Source organism: Coregonus clupeaformis, chromosome 17, assembly GCF_020615455.1.
Source record: "Coregonus clupeaformis isolate EN_2021a chromosome 17, ASM2061545v1, whole genome shotgun sequence".
NCBI classification, from domain to species: Eukaryota; Metazoa; Chordata; class Actinopteri; order Salmoniformes; family Salmonidae; genus Coregonus; species Coregonus clupeaformis.
In genome coordinates this window covers 69,563,322-69,585,081 of record NC_059208.1, presented here as the reverse complement: position 1 = coordinate 69,585,081, position 21,760 = coordinate 69,563,322, and the positions used below count along the sequence as shown (strand labels likewise).

Sequence of the window (21,760 nt, the reverse complement as noted above, 5' to 3'; positions counted from 1 at the left end):
CGGGCGGGAGGAGGGGAGCCGGAGGAGGGCTAGAACTCCTCCGAACGGTCCGAGCGAACGCCCTCATCCTCGGAGGAAGCCGGAGGGCCGTGGTCGGGAGATGGGACAGGTCCCGAGACAGGATCAGGCACAGGACAGGAAGCCGAGCGGGCAGGACGGTTAGGGATCCCTCTGGGGGCGGCCCCCTACGGATTGCAGGTTGATCAGGATGCCGTTGGTGGAAGGCGGTGATGAGAGTCCTATCCACAATCCGACTAGCTGGCACCCAGGTCCTTTCCTCAGGTCCATAGCCCTCCCAGTCAATGAGGTACTGGAGACCCCTACCCCCTCCGTCTGGACCGAAGCAGGCGGCGGACGGTGTAAACCAGACCACCATCGACGAGCTGTGGAGGAGGAGGACAAGGCGCAGCAGGGACCAGCGGACTCTCATGAATGGGCTTAATCTTAGACACATGGAAAGTGGGGTGCACCCTCATGGAATTAGGCAGTTGGAGCCGGACAGCAGTTGGGCTAATCACTCTTATGATAGGGAATGGGCCAATGAACCGAGGTGCCAACTTCTGCGACTCCACCCTGAGTGGCAGGTTCCTTGACGACAACCACACCCTTTGACCAACATGGTAGGTGGGAGCAGGGATTCTCCGACGGTTGGCCCCGCTAGTGTAGCTGGCAACGGATCTGAGAAGTGTGGCTCGGGCCTGTGACCAGGTGCGGCGACATCGACGGGCAAACGCAAGTGCAGATGGGCAAGTAACCTCCCCTTCCTGACTGGCAAATAGAGGAGGCTGGTATCCATAAACACATTGGAAAGGGGACATACCGATGGCAGAGCAGGTCAGAGAATTGTGTGCGTACTCCACCCATGTCAATTGCTGCGACCAGGAGTGGGGGTTGCGTGAGGTCATGCATCGCAGTGCCTTCTCGAGCTCCTGATTCGCCCGCTCTGACTGCCCATTGGATTGGGGATGGAATCCGGAAGTCAGACTGACTGTGGCTCCCAGCAGGTGACAGAACTCCTTCCAAAAAGCGGAGGAGAATTGTGGACCACGGTCAGAAACTACATCCTTTGGCAGTCCGTGGATCCGGAAGACGTGTTCCAGGACCACCTGGGCGGTCTCCTTGGCGGTTGGGAGCTTGGGGAGGGGAATGAAGTGTGCCATCTTGCTGAATCGGTCAACTATGGTGAGAATGACGGTCTTGCCCCTTGAAGGGGGCAGCCCCGTGACAAAGTCAAGGGCGATGTGAGACCAGGGACGTCTGGGCACAGGCAGGGGCTGCAGCAATCCGGCTGGGGGCTGGCAGGACGACTTGTGTTGGTTGCAGATGGGGCAGGCTTGGACGAATTCCCGTACATCCTTTCTCAGAGCGGGCCACCAGAACCTCTGGGCGAGCAGGTTGTAAGTGCGGGTGGAGCCAGGGTGACAAGCTAGGCGGGAGTCATGTCCCCACTGAACGACCTGGGACCTTAGGTTTTCGGGGACAAAAGGGCGGTCAGCTGGGCAAGTGCTGGGACCGGGCTGGTTACGGAGAGCTTCCAGCACCTGTTCCTCAACAGCCCAGGTCAGAGCTGCTACGATGCAGGGACTTGGCAGAATCGACACAGGATCCTTGGAGGGGTTGTCATCCTTCTGGAATTGACGGGAGAGGGCGTCTGGCTTGGTGTTGCGTGACCCAGGCCGGTATGACAGAGTGAAATTAAACCTGGTGAAGAACAGGGCCCAGCGGGACTGCCTGGAGTTCAACCGTTTGGCCGTGCGGATGTACTCCAAGTTCTTATGATCGGTCCAAACGAGAAATGGAATGGTGGACCCCTCCAGCCAGTGACGCCACTCCTCCAAGGCAAGCTTCACAGCCAGCAGCTCTCGGTTCCCTATGTCGTAATTGCACTCAGAGGGGGACAACCGACGTGAGAAAAGGCACAGGGATGGAGCTTCCTATCCTCCGCAGCCCACTGAGAAATCACAGCACCAACTCCCACATCCGAGGCGTCCACCTCCACCATGAATTGCCGGTCCACGTCAGGCATCTGGAGGATGGGAGCGGAGGTGAACCTTACCTTGAGGGTACTGAAGGCCTTGTCGGCTGCTGGGGTCCAGGTGAAGGGTTGCTTGGTGCTGGTTAGAGCAGTGAGAGGGGCAGCAACGGTACTGTAGTTCCGGATAAACTTTCTATAGAAGTTAGCAAACCCCAGAAACTGTTGCAGCTTCTTTCTGTTCTCCGGAACTGGCCATGAAGTGACTGCTGATACTTTGGCAGGATCCATTTGGATACTTCCCTCTGCCACTATGTACCCCAGGAAGGCCACTGTCTTGACGTGAAACTCACATTTCTCTGCCTTGGCGTAGAGGGAATTCTCCAGAAGACGATGAAGGACTTGCTGGACATGGCGGGTGTGTTCAGACAGGTTTCTGGAGTAGATTAAGATGTCATCCAGGTAAACGAAGACAAACTTGTTTAACATGTCCCGCAGTACATCATTCACTAGAGCCTGGAACACAGCAGGAGCATTGGTGAGGCCAAAAGGCATAACCAGATACTCGTAGTGACCTGTTGGTGTATTGAATGCGGTCTTCCATTCATCTCCCTCCCGGATCCGCACTAGGTGGTAAGCGTTTCTGAGATCCAACTTGGTAAAAACAGTGGCTCCCTGGAGCAACTCAAAAGCAGAGGTGAGCAGAGGGAGAGGGTAACGGTTTTTCACTGTGATGTCGTTGGAGTCCCCTGTAGTCGATGCAGGGGCGAAGAGATCCGTCCCTCTTCCCCACAAAGAAGAAGCCAGCACCAGCCGGAGATGAAGATGAACGGATCAATCCTGTGGACAGAGAGCCATTGATGTAGTCCTCCATGGACCTTCTTTCAGGAGCAGACAACGAATAAAGACGGCCCCTTGGAGGGGCTGTTCCAGGGAGGAGGTCGATGGCACAGTCGTACGGTCGGTGAGGGGGCAGAGATGTGGCTCTTGCTTTGTTAAACACTTCTCTGAGACCATGGTAGCATTCTGGGACATGGGAGAGGTCAGGAGCGGAGTTAGTAGGTACTGGCCGAGGGGGTAAGTGCGGCAGCAAGCAGGCAGGTTCGGTGGCAGTCCTCTCCCCACTCCCTGATCACCCCGGTCACCCAGTCGAGCTGAGGGTTGTGCCGGGCGGAGCCATGGGTAACCCAGGATGAGGGGTTGGCCTGGAGAGGGGAGCAGGTGAAACTGGATAGTTTCTTGATGGTTTCCGGACAGACCCATCAAGACCGGGGCCGTGACATGAGTGACCGATCCGAGTAAGTGTCCGTCCAGTGCCCGGGCAGGAATAGGAGGTGTCAAACGGAGGTTCTCCAGTCCCAGTTGGCGTGCCAGCTTGATGTCCATTATGTTGGCTTCGGCGCCCGAATCCACCAGAGCAGCCAGGGTGTGAGTTGAGTCAGAGAGGCGGAGGTGAACTTGCAGCAAGGGTTTGCGGTCGGAGGACTGGGTGGTCATTGAGCTCAACCGGACTCCCCCTATGCCCGGTGAGCTTCGGCCTTTTAAAGGGCAGGTTACCACACGATGTCCATCACCTCCACAATAGAGGCAGAGGTTTGAGGTGAAGCGGCGCTGGCGCTCTGCAGGAGTAAGAGAGGCTCGCCCAATCTCCATAGGCTCAGACTGATCAAGCTGACTTGGGTGAGTGGCAGTAGCTGACAGGAGCCCAGTCGGATCTCTCCGAATGCCGGTAGTTGGTGGACCTTGGCGCCCCCTCTCACGACGACGGATCTGTATCCTTCTGTCGATCCGGACAGTCAGTGCGATGGCTTCATCAAGAGTGGAAGGCAGTTCATGGGAGACCAACTCGTCCTTGATATAGTCAGCCAAGCTATGGAAGAACGCGTCCACCAACGATGGTGTGTTCCAAGAACTTCGTCTTGCCAGGGTTCGGAAGTCGATGGAATGGTCTGCGACTGTACGTCTGCCTTGTCGAATACTGAACAGTTCACGAGACGCCTCTGCGGTTGGTGAATCCAGGTCAAACACCTTCAGCATCTCCTCAGCAAACAGGTCGAAGGTTGCACATGCGGGGGGTTTGACGTTCGAACTCTGCTGTTCCCCAGAGTCGAGCTCGGCCCGTCAGGTGAGTGATGGCATACCCGACCCTAGCCCCCTCCGTGGCGAAGGTCCTTGGCTGCAAGGAGAACTGAAGTCGGCAGCTAGTCAGGAATGGCCGGACCTGGGTAGAATCGCCGTTGAACCGCTCGGGGTTTCCAATCTTGGGTTCCGGGCAGCGGCTGCTATGACCGGGGCAGGTAACTCGGAGGCAGGGCTGGTGGGCAGACTGGCTGGGGTAAGGTTGGTGAGGAGTTGGATGATCCTGGCGAGTTGTTGTTGCTGCTGCTGGGACTGCTGCTGGTGCTGCTGGAACTGCTGATGCTGTTGGTGGCCGACCTGAAGCAGAGAGGTGATGTCGCCGCTCATGCGGCCTAGCTCTCTCTCAGTGTGTTCCAGGCGTAGCATGGCGGTGGGTTGCTCAGGTTCTTCGGCTTCCATGTCGGGGGAAGTGTGCGCTGAGTCCATGATGGTCAGATCGTACTGTCACGGTTCAGACAGACGACAAGAGGACCACAGTTGCGTCACACCAGAAAGTTTATTTAAACGGGGTCGAAGAGTAGTCAGGAGTCGTAATGGCAGAAAGCAGGTCTGGTTTCCTGGGGCAGAAGAGTATCCAAGAATCAGGCAGGTCCGGGGTCACAAAACAAGGGTGAGCCAGAAGCGCGAGCACACAGGTTCCGGGTGTGAGCTTTGCAGACGATCTGACAAAGGAGAGCTGAAAGACAGGACTTTAAATACTGGGAGAGGTTAGTGGGTAATGCAGCGCAGCTGGCAGAGTAATTAGAGCCGAGCAGAGCAGGGACAGGTGGAGCTCGTTAGGCTGAGTAGAGAGAGAGATGAGCAGAGTGGAAGATAATGGAAACACATTAAGGTGGTAACCCGGTGGAGTGAGAGGGCTCATGACAGAAGACTCTATAGAATAGACAGTAGACTCTGCATCTCCCATGGTGCAGTAACTTAGAGGGAACAGGGGCCTGCTTCTCCCATGGTGCAGTAACTTAGAGGGAACAGGGGCCTGCTTCTCCCATGGTGCAGTAACTTAGAGGGAACAGGGGCCTGCTTCTCCCATGGTGCAGTAACTTAGAGGGAACAGGGGCCTGCTTCTCCCATGGTGCAGTAACTTAGAGGGAACAGGGGCCTGCTTCTCCCATGGTGCAGTAACTTAGAGGGAACAGGGGCCTGCTTCTCCCATGGTGCAGTAACTTAGAGGGAACAGGGGCCTGCTTCTCCCATGGTGCAGTAACTTAGAGGGAACAGGGGCCTGCTTCTCCCATGGTGCAGTAACTTAGAGGGAACAGGGGCCTGCTTCTCCCATGGTGCAGTAACTTAGAGGGAACAGGGGCCTGCTTCTCCCATGGTGCAGTAACTTAGAGGAAACAGAACAGGAGATACCTTGATGTTTCATGATATACAAACTGTCTCTAGAAGAAAACAATATATTTTAGTCTGGACAATATCAATAAACCAACTGGCACAATAGGATGCATCCATTCCATACGGACAATTGGAGCTGAGAAGAGAGGACAGAGAAGAGACTAGCCCTAATCCTACTTGGGCCAAGTCATGTTTTTCCCTCAAAACTAATAAGATTGGCATTAGCCCACATCTTTCCATGAAATCCCTGCTCTCCTTTTGCCTGCTCTTCCTCTGCTCTGTGGCTGTGTCCCAAATGGCACCCTATTCCCTATATAGTGCCCAGGCTCTGGTCAAAAGTAGTACACTATGTAGGGTGCCATTTGGAATGTAACCTGTGTGTACAGTACAGAGGGTTCATCTGATCCTGGGGAGGGGGGCAGTCAGTCAGTCACAGCAGACAGATTAACCGCCCAGGTCTGGCCTTCTCTAAGTGGATGATGATGCTCCTACTACTCACTAAGTTGACAGCCACCTGTTGCCCCTCACTGCAGAGCAGAGCAGAGCTGAGCCCCTCACAGGAAAGTAGGCTGATGTATCTCCTGTAGGTGAGGTGGTCACTGATCAACAGCTCGTCCAGTCACTAAGACCACATTTTCTGCGTACCCACATCCAAACCCCCACATTGCGAGCAAAACATTTTAGCGGCCCCCCTCTTGACAGTGCAGAGAAATTGTTTACGTTTTAGATTTAATTTTGTGCATTTCTACACATTTTGCCATGGGGTATAGAAAAATGTTGCAGTTTTAAAGCAAGTGTGTTGCAATTCTACTCATTTTGCCAAAAGGTGGAGAGAAATGTTTGCTGTTTTTAATATGATATCCGAGTGAGACTGACTAATAAAATCAATTAAACCATGATTACTACGCTTAGTAGCTGGCCGCTAGACTAACTTACCAATCTAAAAATTGTTAGCTGACATGGGCTAATTGAGTGACTGTCAGTGACTGACATAACAAGAGGAAAACTGCTGATGCACTACCAAATTTAGAAATTGCACCTTGTGTATTCTACTATTCTAACAGTAAGTTGAGAACCCGACTGAGTTCCCGAATTTTGTTGAAATTGATCCGACGGTCTTCAAAAGGCCGCCAGTTGCCCATCCCTGCTCTACATGATTTATAGCTGTACACTCATTAAGCCACCTTTGATATGATGAAATATATGACACAGAAGTCCCCTGGAGCAAAGTCAGTAAACTAACAGTAAAATCCTACAGCTTGGAACCATCTTTCGACACAACATGTTCTTTAACAACACAGTGATTAGTCTGAATGTTGCAACGCTTCAGGATATCATCAGGATGAGATACGATACTGTTTTTAATTACAAAATGAAAGTGCCAGGAAATAAGAGGAAGATCCACATTGTACTCAGCATGTACAAACAGGAGCTAGGCAGGTCAGGTTCACCTGGCAGGCTGGGCTAGAGCTGTCTCGTGTCTTGCCAATAGTTCAAATACAGTATTTTTAGGGCTAGAAAAAAAACTCCCAGTAAAAATAAATAAAATCCAGTGGAGTTTCCTAATGTTTCTATGACACATTTCATGCAAGCAGCAGGTATAATGGATTAGCAGAGAAAACGACTGCCAGAGATAGTTTCTGAAAATCATAGCCTGGATTTCACACGGCATTTCAAAGTTATAACGCCTCCGTCCTTGCCTTGGACATTTACATAACACTTTTGAAAAAGGCCAAATTAAAATCTGACAGCTCGTGGCTTAATGGCTTTTCCAGGCTAACCCTGCTGAGTTATTTTAGCCCTGGCAGCCTGGAGAGGAGAGGAGAGAGGAGGAGGAGAGGAGGAGGAGAGGAGGCCCTGTGTGTCTGCAGGAGAGAGCCACGTGCACTCCTCTCCATGGTCTCTGCCACTGGTTGCATCCCAAATGGCACCCTATTCACTATACAAGCTACATCTGGGCCCTGGTCAAAAGTAGTGCACTATTTAGAGAAGTTGGTGACATTTGAGATGCATTTACTGTCAACGTGCAGCAGCCTGCAGCACTACCACGCTGCCAACCTGCACAGGACAGAACATCTTGGTATATGGGCACGCAAGGATCCCCAGAGCACAGACAAGCTCTGTCTCATCATTAAGTGAAACAGGCTGGGCGTGTTTGTATTATAATACTTATTAAAAACAATTATGCACTTAAACGTATTACACACAACCTATGAATGTACTGTGACACTTTGCTACTGCTGTTGAATGTGATGTGGAGGGCAGGTTTGAGTCAGGTTTAGACTGGGACATAACTGGGCTAGTCTCTCACTAATTATCATTCAGACCAGTATTATAGAGCAGTTATCCCTCTCTCTCTATCTCACACACACACCCCTCTCCATGTCCTCTCCAAGGCCGAACTGGCAGGTAATAGAGTCATGTGCTGGTGTGTCTCAGCACTTGGCTGCCACCTGAGAGACAGGACAGGACATCAAGATAAATCAGGAGGAGGAACGCGTTCTCAACTAAACACAGTATTAACATCCACATGGAAACAGTGAGCTCAACACAGAAATAAATCAATAAAGTAGAAAGACCGTGACCCAAACAATAGTTTTGACTGATTTACTAAGTGATTGTGTGTGTGTGTGTGTGTGTGTGTGTGTGTAGGCCTATAATCACTCTCCTTATTTCCTCTCATTACGAGGCCTGTTTTATTGACGTAGGAATCAAGTGTGGAGCGTGTTAAAACAAGGCCATAAAACATGATGGAGGGAAACAGCTCTAAAACAACCAGAATAACAACATCTACACATTCCTCACTCTCCCAGAGGGTTTCATCTTTTCAGATGCACCAACCGATGCAGTGGGAGACAGTGGAGAAGTGGCAGATGACATAATGATGATATAGAGTAGTTCACATTGACTACACAGAGACTTTGGCTCATTGAAAAGCATTATATACAGTGCATTCGGAAAGTATTCAAATCCCTTGACTTTTTTCACATTTTGTTACGTTACAGCCTTATTCTAAAATGTATTAAATACACATTTTTCCTCATCTATCTACACACAACAACATAATGACGAAGCGAAAACAGGTTTTTAGAAATGTGTGCAAATGTAACAAATAAAAAACAGAAATACCTTATTTACATAAGTATTCAGACCCTTTGCTATGAGACTCGAAATTGAGCTCAGGTGCATCCTGTTTCCGTTGATCATCCTTGAGATCATTCTACAACTTGATTGGAGTCCACCTGTGGCAAATTCAATTGATTGGACATGATTTGGAAAGGCACACATCTATCTAGTTGACACTGCATGTCAGAGCAAAAACCAAGCCATGAGGTCGAATGAATTGTCCGTAGAGCTCTGAGACAGGATTGTGTTGAGGCACAGATCTGGGGAAGGGTACCAAAAAATGTCTGCAGCATTGAAGATCCCCAAGAACACAGTGTCCTCCATCATTCTTAAATGGAAGAAGTTTGGAAACACCAAGACTCTTCCTAGAGCTGGCCGCCAGCCAACTTGAGAAATCAGGGGAGAAGGGCCTTGGTCAGGGAGGTGACCAAGAACCTGATGGTCACTCTGACAGAGCTCCAGAGTTCCTCTGCAGAGATGGCAGAATCTTCCAGAAGGACAACCATCTCTGCAGCACTCCACCAATCAGGCCTTTATGGTAGAGTGGACAGACAGAAGCCACTCCTCAGTAAAAGGCACATGACAGCCCGCTTGGAGTTTGCCAAAAGGCACCTAAAGGACTCTCAGACCATGAGAAACAAGATTCTCTAGTCTGATGAAACCAAGATTGAACTCTTTGGCCTGAATGCCAAGCGTCAAGTCTGGAGGAAACCTGGCACCATCCCTACGGTGAAGCACGGTGGTGGCAGCATCATGCTGTAGGGATATTTTTCATCGGCAGGGACTGGGAGACTAGTCAGGATCGAGGGAAAGATGAACGAAGCAAAGTACAGAGAGATCCTTGATGAAAACCTGCTCCAGGGCACTAAGGACCTCAAACTGGGGCGAAGGTTCACCTTCCAACAGGACAACGACCCTAAGCACAGAGCCAAGACAAAAAAGGAGTGGCTTCGGGACAAGTCTCTGAATGTCCTTGAGTGGCCCAGCCTGGACTTGAACCCGATCTAACATCTCTGGAGAGACCTGGAAATAGCTGTGCAGCGATGCTCCCCATCCAACCTGACAGAGCTTGATAGGATCTGCAGAGAAGAATGGAGAAACCCCTCAAATACAGGTGTGCCAAGCTTGTAGCGTCATACCCAAGAAGACTCGAGGCTGTAATCGCTGCCAAAGGTACTTCAAGAAAGTACTGAGTAAAGTGTTTTGTTTTTAATAAATGTGCAAACATTTCTATAAACCTGTTTTTGCTTTGTCATTATGGGGTATTGTGTGTAGATTGATGAGGAAAAATAACAATTTAATCAATTTTAGAATAAGGCTGTAACGTAACAAAATGTGGAAAAAGTCAAGGGGTCTGAATACTTTCCAAATACACTGTAAATACCATGTACACTACATATACAAAAGTATGTAGAAACCACTTCAAATTAGTGGATTCGGCTATTTCAGCAACACCCGTTGCTGACACACAGCCATGCAATCTGTAATTGGGCAATGTATTATTATTATTAATATTAGTATTATTATTATTATTATTACGTATTATTATGTATTATTATTATTATTATGTATTATCATTATGTATTATTATTATGTATTATTATTATTATGTATTATTATTATTATTATTTTGTATTATTATGATGTGTTGTTATGATGTATTATTATTAGTATGATGTATTATTATTACGTATTATTATTATTATTATGTATTATTATGATGTATTGTTATGATGTATTATTATTATTATTATGCATTATTATGATGTATTATTATTATGATGTATTATTATTATGATGTATTATTATGATGTATTGTTATGATGTATTATTATTATTATGCATTATTATTATGTATTAGTATTATGATGTATTATTATTATGATGTATTATTATTATGATGATGTATTATTATTATTATTATTATGTATTATCATGATTATGTATTATTATTATGATTTTGATTATTATTTACTGTACCTGACAGCTGTGAGTGATAGTGAGATAGTTTTCAGTCATCCAGTAAGAAGTCACACAGAAACTATATGAGATGTGCAGGTGACGCAGCAGAGAGGTTGACATTAACAACACTGTCTGACTCCAGATACCTCCACATTTTACAGTTGCAACTTAAATACCAAATGAAAAGACAGTGCTTCAAAATGAAAAGTGTTTCACTCACCGATACAAGCATGAACTCTGACAGATAACTGTGTCCGGAGGATGATGCTGTGCTTCTTGCCTCTTCTGATGAGAAAGAGAGAGAGAGAGAAAGTATTTTACTAACATTGTTCCACAAAACAGTGAACCTAAGTAAATGGTTTGGTGTTAAATATAAACTTGTCTGATTTCACCTTTTAAAAACCACACAGAATGAAAGCTCATTTTGGTTGGAAAACTGTTTCCTGCAATTTAACCTTACGGACCTCATATATGGCCACCAGGTTTCTAAAGAGAAGACATATAATACTGGAATGTGGGGGTTTATGAATGAGGCCTCCAGTTGTGACAGCCAGGCAGGTACATAGCCTACTGTATCATTCAACTGTATCATTTCCACATGGTCTGATGCAGAGAGTTATGGACATAAACATCAACCCTCTGGGGTGAACTACTCTCACAGGGCAGGTAACCCTAGTGGTACACAGCTACAGAATACTATGCTACCCTGAATACATTTTATTTACTATGAACACATAACTTACGTATGCATATTTAGCAGCAAGAGACACTAAATCATCTAGTTTCACACTTGTCTTTATCCAAATCCTCTCCTCCCCCAAAGCAATCCCATGACAACAATGTCTGTTGAGGGACAACAGAGGAGACAACAGAGGGGAGAACAAAGGGGGGTGTCACAGGTCTTCAGAGGTCAACAAGAGGGTGTTCAGATACACAGAGATCGACTCCGCCTCACGTCTCCATGGAGACAAGGTCATACCCCCTGTCAACAACAACACAGCTTCCCCAGTGACAATCTTAAACAAGGACAACAAAAACATCCCTGACAGAATGGTGACAAAATGTGCTATGGGGGTTTGTAGATGAGAGCCATCCTGAGGATGACAGCCCTCTGGACGGAAACAAACGTTCAAAACAACCAGCGGGAGAAGCGTGCAGACAACCCCCATACAGACATAACACCAGGCACCACCGTACCAGGCCTAACAGATAAGGCCAAGCGGTACACACACACACACACACACACACACACACACACACACACACACACACACACACACACACACACACACACACACACACACACACACACAAATATGCACACAAACACACATACACACATACACACACACGCACAGCACAGCAGGTAGGCTTGCACAACAGCCCCGTCCGATTCAGCTCTGTAACAAACACCCTTTTGTGTGGCCCGCACAATGGAAGTATGATGCTCCACTCAGTCTGCAGTGGCCCAGTGCCAGCAGTAGAGGATCACAATTAGAGACATTAGAGACAATCCACCAGCACTGGATCACACTGAGAGCCGACTGAAGTAGGCCCTAGGGCCCGGGTGCATGCTCAACCCTATGGCCCCTGCAGTACATAATCAACTGCAAAAACACTATAGAGAGGGGAGAGACAGAGAGACAGAGAGAGAGGGGGAGGTAACATTATTCTTCACAGACATACAGGCCACCAACATCCTCCCATCCTCCCCTATGGCTGTTGTCAGTGCTACACTTTGACACGCAGACAACAGCAGATTACACTCACACACACATGGCAGAGGCTGTGTGAGCTCACTGTTTATCAGATATAATAACCACCAACAAACAGAGGCTGTGTGAGCTCACTGTTTATCAGATATAATACCCACCAACAGACAGAGGCGACACAGAAGCAACATCTGTGGGATTGGGCCCGTGCTGCCTGTGGAATGAGAAGGCAGCAGAGAGGAATTTAATCCTCTGATGTTGGAGGCTGAATTCAGAGCCAGGTAGTAGAAACCAGAGACATTTTGTAATGAACTTCTGCTTTCTCTCTTGTCCTGCAAATTGCAACTCTATCCTCATTACTACTAACCGTGACCTGTACCATGCCCCGCTGCCACAGCCTACACAGGCCAACATGCTCATTATCAAATTAAACAGAGGTGCACGGAATATGAGAGAGACATTTAGGCACTCGTTAGTTGTTACCAGTCATAATATGAAACAGGGGAGAATAACATGTAAGTGCAACGTGGGTGATGTGATGACGTAGGTGACCTACTACAGCAGAAATCATCCTGACTTAGATTGTCAACCCTGAGATGGACTGAACCAGCAAATTCATATGGTTAATATGATTCATTCAAATCAAATTGAATGTATTTTTTATAAAGCAGTTGTCACAAAGTGCTTTACAGATAACCGGTCTAAACCCCAAAGAGCAAGCAAAGAAGAAACAAAAGCTCAGCGGCCAGGAAAAACTCCCTAGAAGGAAGAAACCTATGAAGAAACCTAGAGACGATCATGATTCATATTCAAAATACGCTTTGATTATACAAATAATAAACGTTTGATAAGCAATCATCTCACTATCCTACGCTTCTCTAGAGTTCTTTCTCTAGAATATTTGTTTGGTCCAAGAAGCTTTTCCACCAGAGGACCTAAACAGAGTGTACCAGAGGTCTTATGACAAGCGAATCAGATTACCGAAGCAAACATGCATACATTAGCTCAACAGATAATTTGTCTGTGGACACTGTAATGTGACTGTTGTTTGTGGTGTGAGGGGAGCATGCTTCTGTAGGTCTTTGTTGATATCTTGCCATGCATGTATAGTACGCAACAGATCCTAACAACACCAATAAACTTTGCAGAAAGAAACCAGACCTTTCATGTTGAAGAAGATGAGTCGAATATAGATGGCCGTATAAATAAAACAAGGCAATCAGTGTCATTTTGTAAATGCCGGATTTCTATGGCAAGACATATCATTCACCCAAGTTTAGTCCAAATCAGGCCAGTGCTGTCTGAGATATCGCGTGTGACTAACATACGAACGAATACACTAACGGACGAGCCAGATCCACAGTCCCCTCCCTGATTTCATCGTGGGGAACAACATTAAAATAAAACCTGCTCTGATCGTTCCCCAGACTGGAGGCAAGTACTATCGCATCTGGGAATACAATCAATCTACTCTGCACTAAAGGTAACTCCCACTCTGGTATCATTCAGCATATCTACTACAGTATCATAAATAGACAAGGGATTAACTTTGGTAACCAGAGAGGAGTCTAACTGACAATCATTATAGTTGCATCCCAACAACAGCCCTGCCACTTAGAATGGTATAAAGCTAAGGGATGGAGGAGGTGTAGGAACAATATTGGATAGAAAGACTGACAGTGCATGAGAGCAACATGATATTTTCAAACAGCAGGAAATATCCAAGATTGTGCCTTTAAAACTATCCCCTCTCCATCTCCTATAGACTAGCTACTCCTCTCTCCTTTCCACCACTACGACCAGCAGCTACTCCGCTCTCCTTTTCACCACTACGACCAGCAGCTACTCCTCTCTCCTTTCCACCACTACGACCAGCAGCTACTCCGCTCTCCTTTTCACCACTACGACCAGCAGCTACTCCTCTCTCCTTTCCACCACTACGACCAGCAGCTACTACGCTCTCCTTTTCACCACTACGACCAGCAGCTACTCCGCTCTCCTTTTCACCACTACGACCAGCAGCTACTCCGCTCTCCTTTTCACCACTACGACCAGCAGCTACTCCGCTCTCCTTTTCACAACTACGACCAGCAGCTACTCCGCTCTCCTTTTCACCACTACGACCAGCAGCTACCACTCTCTCCTTTTCACCACTATGACCAGCATGCCCATAAAGCCCTGTGGTAATCCTAATGCCCTAGTCAAAGTATACGTCCCAAATGGCACCCTATTCCCTATATAACTGTATTGCACTACTTTTGACCAGGGCCCATAGGGAATAGGGTGCAATTTGGGACACAGTCCAAGTCGCAGGCTATCAACTCCCTCCTGGACCAATGGGAGGTCTGGTCTGCCAGGCTGAGACAAGAGGCTCCTTGCTCTCTCTCAGGCTTTATTTGCCTGAGCATTACAAGGCCTGTTTATAAAGACATCACACAGTGTGTGTGTGTGTGTGTGTGTGTGTGTGTGTGTGTGTGTGTGTGTGTGTGTGTGTGTGTGTGTGTGTGTGTGTGTGTGTGTGTGTGTGTGTTTGCACGTTCGTGTGGTTTGTGCCCACAGAGAGGATAAGGAGGGTGGGGAGCATTTAGCCGTTTACCTCAGCTGCGGCACGCAGACTTAGAGTTGGAGAGCAGTCAAACCCAGCACAGCACTGCACTTCCCCCCTCATACCTCACACTGTAGTGTCGGCCAATTAGAGGCAGACTAGAAGGCCCCATGGAGGCCCCCTGGCTGGCTGACTCAGCAGATCTGGCTGCTTGGAGGGACATATTCTAGCCTGGTCTGTGTTCCTGCATCTCTCTCTTCTACAGCCCCAGAGGTCATATTCTAGCCTGGTCCGTCTCTCTTCTACAGCCCCAGAGGTCATATTCTAGCCTGGTCCGTCTCTCTTCTACAGCCCCAGAGGTCATATTCTAGCCTGGTCCGTCTCTCTTCTACAGCCCCAGAGGTCATATTCTAGCCTGGTCCGTCTCTCTTCTACAGCCCCAGAGGTCATATTCTAGCCTGGTCCGTCTCTCTTCTACAGCCCCAGAGGTCATATTCTAGCCTGGTCTGTCTCTCTTCTACAGCCCCAGAGGTCATATTCTAGCCTGGTCTGTGAACATGTTTGTCAAGTCAGCTCTCTGGCTAACCATTGGCTGGGACTGATCATGGTGTCACACGCACACTCATGCCCATGCCCACAGACACACACACACACACACACACAAAACCACTGCTAAGATCACTATACTGCTCTGCAAACACCTCAGGGATTTTAATATGGTTTTATTTTCCTCATAGTAAGTTAAAGATCTACTTGACTTTTTTTCCCCTAGTTTCAAAATTCCTCTGGTTGTTTCTGAACGTTTTTGATCTGGAGAACTAGAGCTGGGTGTCTATAGAAGTATGGCCAAGTCGGTCAGAAAGAAAGGAAATAAATGAAAATGAGCCGTCCTCTGAGGAATGACTGGATCTGATGGGAAACAGTGGAGTATCTGAGGGATGACTGGATCTGATGGGAAACAGTGGAGTATGTGAGGGATGACTGGATCTGATGGGAAACAGTGGAGTATCTGAGGCCTTCAACAGGGCTGGGATGGCTGGAGGTTTAACACAGCTGACTTCTAACTGGCTGTCAAAAACGTCACCAACACACCATCAATACAACAATGTAGAAACAAGGTTTCTGGCTTCTAAACATTTGCCTTGAAGCCAGGATCGGAATGCTAAAAAGTGTGAACTTCATGTGTGCTTATGGCAGCTAGCTAGGCTACATAACATAAGATAAAAAAATATGATGTTCTAATGCATTACACATGTGGAATCCATTAGGTGGTCAATAACAGTACCTTGTGTTATCTTTCTGTGTCAAACCAGCGAAATAAGTTCTAGAGGATTTACACATTCACTAATCAGGTGTCAATCACTGTCACACATCCATGTAAAAACAACACCAGGGCCAACACCTAAATGTTCCCAGAATTCCACACAGAATTCCATATAGCCCCTATACGCACAACATCAGACAGACTCTCCCCAGGAAGGCTTAGTCAGGCTCCCACTTCTCATCCATGTAATCTGCACAAATATTCCTGGGACCTCAGCCTCTCTCCCACCACATTATGGCCAGGTGCCACGGTCAACTGTAATCACTGACTGAGATTACAGCAGAGAGAGCAGGGTTAGAAATGATGCTGGGGATTGGTAGTCACAATCACACTGGGTAGTTTATGGTTCCATCCAGCCGGCCTCCAGCCCTCCACAACACAGGGTGTGGAAGTGATTATGGCCCCTAAGCTCCCGTGACATGGATATCTCCACGCTTTTTAAACACTCTGTCAGAGGGTCATACTTTAATCAGGTTGGAAAGACACTAGGCATGACACAGGCGCCTCTGGAATGTAGATTGTAATCTGTAACCTCCAGTGGTGGAAAAAGTTCCCAATTGTCATACTTGAGTAAAAGTAAAGATATCTTAATAGAAAATGACTCAAGTAAAAATGAAAGTCACCCAGTAAAATACTACTTGAGTAAAAGTCTAAAAGTATTTGGTTTTAAATATACTTAAGTATCAAAAGTAAATGTAATTGCTAAAATATACTTAAGTATCAAAAGTAAAAGTAAAAGTATAAATACTTTAAAATTCCTTATATAAAGCAAACCAGACAGCATCATTTTCTTGTTTTTATTTTATTTACTGATAGCCAGGGGCACGCTCCAACACTCAGACATCATTTACAAACTAAGCATGTGCTTAGAGAGTCCGCCAGATCAGAGGCAGTAGGGATGACCAGGGATGTTCTCTTGATAAGTGTGTGAATTAGACCATTTTCCTGTCCCGCTAAGCATTCAAAATGTAACGAGTACTTTTGGTTGTCAGGGAAAATGTATGGAGTAAAAAGTACATACTTTTCTTTAGGTATGTAGTGAAGTAAAAGTAAAAGCTGTCAAAAATATAAATAGTAAAGTAAAGTACAGACAACCCCAAAAAACGACTTAAGTAGTACTTTAAAGTATTTCTACTTAAGTACTTTACATCACTGGTAACCTCTATTATAGATGGTAGACGGAGGGACTTTCTCCTTCAGAATGGGATACAGCTTGTGTTGAACCTGGAGAAGTGTTGATGTTCTAACCTCCAGTGTAGCACAGTGGCCAGTCTTAGGTCTGTTGAAGTTGTAGCCTCTAGATACACAGTGGTCAGTCTTAGGTCTGTTGAAGTTGTAGCCTCTAGATACACAGTGGCCAGTCTTAGGTCTGTTGAAGTTGTAGCCTCTAGATACACAGTAGCCAGTCTTAGGTCTGTTGAAGTTGTAGCTTCTAGATACACAGTGGCCAGTCTTAGGTCTGTTGAAGTTGTAGCCTCTAGATACACAGTGGCCAGTCTTAGGTCTGTTGAAGTTGTAGCCTCTAGATACACAGTGGCCAGTCTTAGGTCTGTTGAAGTTGTAGCCTCTAGATACACAGTGGCCAGTCTTATGTCTGTTGAAGTTGTAGCCTCTAGATAGATACAGAGCGGCCAGTCTTAGGTCTGTTGAAGTTGTAGCCTCTAGATACACAGTGGTCAGTCTTAGGTCTGTTGAAGTTGTAGCCTCTAGATACACAGTGGCCAGTCTTAGGTCTGTTGAAGTTGTAGCCTCTAGATACACAGTGGCCAGTCTTAGGTCTGTTGAAGTTGTAGCCTCTAGATACACAGTGGCCAGTCTTATGTCTGTTGAAGTTGTAGCCTCTAGATAGATACAAAGTGGCCAGTTTTAGGTCTGTTGAAGTTGTAGCATCTAGATACACAGTGGCCAGACTTAGGTATGTTGACGTTGTAGCCTCTAGATACAAAGTGGCCAGTCTTAGGTCTGTTGAAGTTGTAGCCTCTAGATCAGGAGTGTCAAACATACGGCCCGCGGGCCGGATCAGGCCCGCAAACGGGTTTAATCCGGCCCGCGAGATGATTTTTTATTTTTTTTTTAAAGAATTTTTTATTTTATTTTTTATGGTAAAGTATAAAAATGCGCTGCAATTTTTCAATAAAATAAACTGCTGTTCCAATTGCGTCCACTGGATGGCGCAATAGCAAGCAAACTGTTTATACCGGGGCAGAGCAAGTAGGTCAAGCACGTGCAGCCAATGAGCTACTTTGTTTTGCCCGCGATATTTATTACGGCTTCTACTTTTAACATTATGTGCTTTGGCACCCTCATTGCCCCAATATGTCTCTGTCAAAAAAGAGAAAAGTGGACGCAGAGTGCAGAGTGTTCCAAGAAAAATGGTCATCCTATTTATTCACGGAATTGAATGGGAAAGCTGTATGTTTGGTGTGTTCAGAGCATGTTGCAGTGCTGAAAGAATATAACCTTCGTCGCCACTATGTGAGTCTTCATGCCGACAAATATGACAACTTTCAAGGACAGCGGAGATGAGAGAAGGTGAATGAACTGTTGGCGGGTCTGAAGAAACAGCAGTCTGTGTTTACTCACAGCCGAGACATCAGTGACGCTGCCGTGAAAGCTAGCTACCTCATTGCTAATGAAATCGCAGTGGCTTCAAAACCATTTAGTGAGGGTGAATTTGTAAAAACATGCATGATGAAGGCAGCGGAGATTGTGTGCCCTGAAAAGCGGCAGGCTTTTTGCAAATATCAGCCTGACAAGAAACACAGTTGCAGACAGGATTTCCGATCTTTCAGTGGATTTGGATAGCCAGTTGAAGCAAAAAGTAAAGTCATTTATTGCGTTTTCGGTTGCAATTGATGAAAGCACGGACATTACAGATGTTGCACAACTGGCCATTTTCATCCGCGGAGTTGATGACACATTGACCGTCACCGAGGAGTTCGTGGAGTTGGTGCCGATGACAGATACAACGACAGCAGCTGATATTTTTACCGCACTCGTCGGCGCGCTGGACAGTGTCGGAGTGGACTGGTCCCGCGCTGTCAACAGATGGTGCGCCCTCAATGATCGGGAAAAAAGCAGGCGTTGTGACAAAGTTCAGAGAGAAAGTGCAATCTGCAAATGGAGGACGTGATTTTTTGACTTTTCACTGTATTTTGCACCAGGAGGCTTTGTGTTGCAAGTCATTAAAGATGGATAACGTCATGAAGGTGGTCATCCAAACTGTTAATTTCATCTGATCCAGAAGCCTGAATCACCGTCAGTTTGACAGCCTTCTCAGAGAGAAAGACCACATCTATGGCCTGCCATACCACACTGAGGTAAGATGGTTAAGCCGAGGTGCTGTGCTGAGGCGTTTCTTTGATTTACGAGAAGAAATTGAACAGTTCATGGAAGAAAAGGGCAAACCAGTGTTAGAATTTCATTCCGCAGAATGGATGCAGGACCTTGCATTTATGGTGGATGTTACAGAGCACCTGAATAACTTGAACAAACAGCTGCAAGGGCGCAACAAAGTTGTCACGCAGTATTATGACAGCATACGTTCTTTCAAGTTGAAGCTGTCATTGTGGGAGACGCAACTTGCCGGTGGTGATGCAGCTCACTTCCCCTGTCTGAAAAATGTGTGCGCGACCCAACATGTGGCAGACATGAAGCGGTTCAAAGATAAAATAACGGGACTGTTACGGGAGTTTGAGCAACGCTTTCAGATTTATGTTTATGGTTTTATGTTGATATGCTATTGTTTTTAATTGATTTTATTTGTATATTTAACCTATTCTTGACTCTGTGGTTCTTGCACTTGTTTGGGGAACATGATTTCATTATTTTTATCTACATTTCTGCCTGAGAAATGACACCCTGATATAGTTCTGTGATCTGTGATATACTTCTGTGAATCACTGAGGCATTGTGTGTTTGTGTGTTCTTTGTCCTCAGAACTTTCAAATAACTTGAGGTCTTTTATGATTAATAGTGATGTTGTGCTTTTGGACACTGTCCTCAGGCTCCAGCTTTATGTTTATATGTTTTTATGTTGATGTGCTATTGTTTTTAATTGATTTTATTTTATTTGTATATTTAACCTATTCTTGACTCTGTGGTTCTTGCACTTGTTTGGGGAACAGGATTTCATTCTTTTTATCTACATTTCTGCCTGAGAAATGACACCCTGATATAGTTCTGTGATCTGTGAAACAGTTATGTTAATCACTGAGGCATTGTGTGTTTGTGTGTTCTTTTTCTTTAGAATTTTCAAATAAACTTGACGTGTTTTATGATTAATAGTGATGTTGTGCTTGTACTATTTTGGACACACTGTCCTCAGGCTCCAGCTTTATGTTGTATGTTGATCGTATTAAAACAAAGAAAACAATCTGAAGTTGTTGTTTTTAAGTTATATATACACCATGATTTTTCCGGTCCGGCCCACTTGGGAATAGATTTTCCTCCATGTGGCCCCTGAGCTAAAATGAGTTTGACACCCCTGCTCTAGATAGATACACAGCGGCCAGTCTTAGGTCTGTTGAAGTTGTAGCCTCTAGATACACAGTGGCCAGTCTTAGGTCTGTTGAAGTTGTAGCCTCTAGATACACAGTGGCCAGTCTTATGTCTGTTGAAATTGTAGCCTCTAGATACACAGTGGCCAGTCTTAGGTCTGTTGAAGTTGTAGCTTCTAGATACACAGTGGACAGTCTTAGGTCTGTTGAAGTTGTAGCCTCTAGATACACAGTGGTCAGTCTTAGGTCTGTTGAAGTTGTAGCCTCTAGATACACAGTGGCCAGTCTTAGGTCTGTTGAAGTTGTAGCCTCTAGATACACAGTGGCCAGCCTTAGGTCTGTTGAAGGTGTAGCTTCTAGATACACAGTGGCCAGTCTTAGGTCTGTTGAAGTTGTAGCCTCTAGATACACAGTGGTCAGTCTTAGGTCTGTTGAAGTTGTAGCCTCTAGATACACAGTGGCCAGTCTTAGGTCTGTTGAAGTTGTAGCCTCTAGATACACAGTGGCCAGTCTGAGGTCTGTTGAAGTTGTAGCCTCTAGATAGATACACAGCGGCCAGTCTTAGGTCTGTTGAAGTTGTAGCCTCTAGATACACAGCGGCCAGTCTTAGGTCTGTTGAAGTTGTAGCCTCTAGATACACAGCGGCCAGTCTTAGGTCTGTTGAAGTTGTAGCCTCTAGATACACAGTGGCCAGTCTTAGATCTGTTGAAGTTGTGGCCTCTAGATAGATACACAGTGGCCAGTCTTAGGTCTGTTGAAGTTGTAGCCTCAAGATACACAGTGGCCAGACTTAGGTATGTTGACGTTGTAGCCTCTAGATACAATGTGGCCAGTCTTAGGTCTGTTGAAGTTGTAGCCTCTAGATACACAGTGGCCAGTCTTAGGTCTGTTGAAGTTGTAGCTTCTAGATAGATACACAGTGGCCAGTCTTAGGTCTGTTGAAGTTGTAAACTCTAGATACACAGTGGCCAGTCTTAGGTCTGTTGAAGTTGTAGCTTCTAGATAGATACACAGTGGCCAGTCTTAGGTCTGTTGAAGTTGTAAACTCTAGATACACAGTGGCCAGTCTTAGGTCTGTTCAAGTTGTAGCCTCTAGATACACAGTGGCCAGTCTTAGGTCTGTTGAAGTTGTAGCCTCTAGATAGA

At 46.4% G+C, this 21,760-nt stretch overlaps 1 protein-coding gene across 1 annotated transcript in view; it reads right to left on the bottom strand.

Moving 5' to 3' along the window:
* Positions 1 to 21,760, bottom strand: part of LOC121585846 (FH1/FH2 domain-containing protein 3-like) — a 229,971-nt gene that overhangs the window by 147,966 nt on the left and 60,245 nt on the right. Inside the window, exon 3 of the mRNA XM_045226596.1 lies at positions 10,755 to 10,819. Coding sequence (XP_045082531.1) covers positions 10,755 to 10,819 — 65 coding nt within the window. The remainder of the gene's footprint in view (positions 1 to 10,754; positions 10,820 to 21,760) is intronic.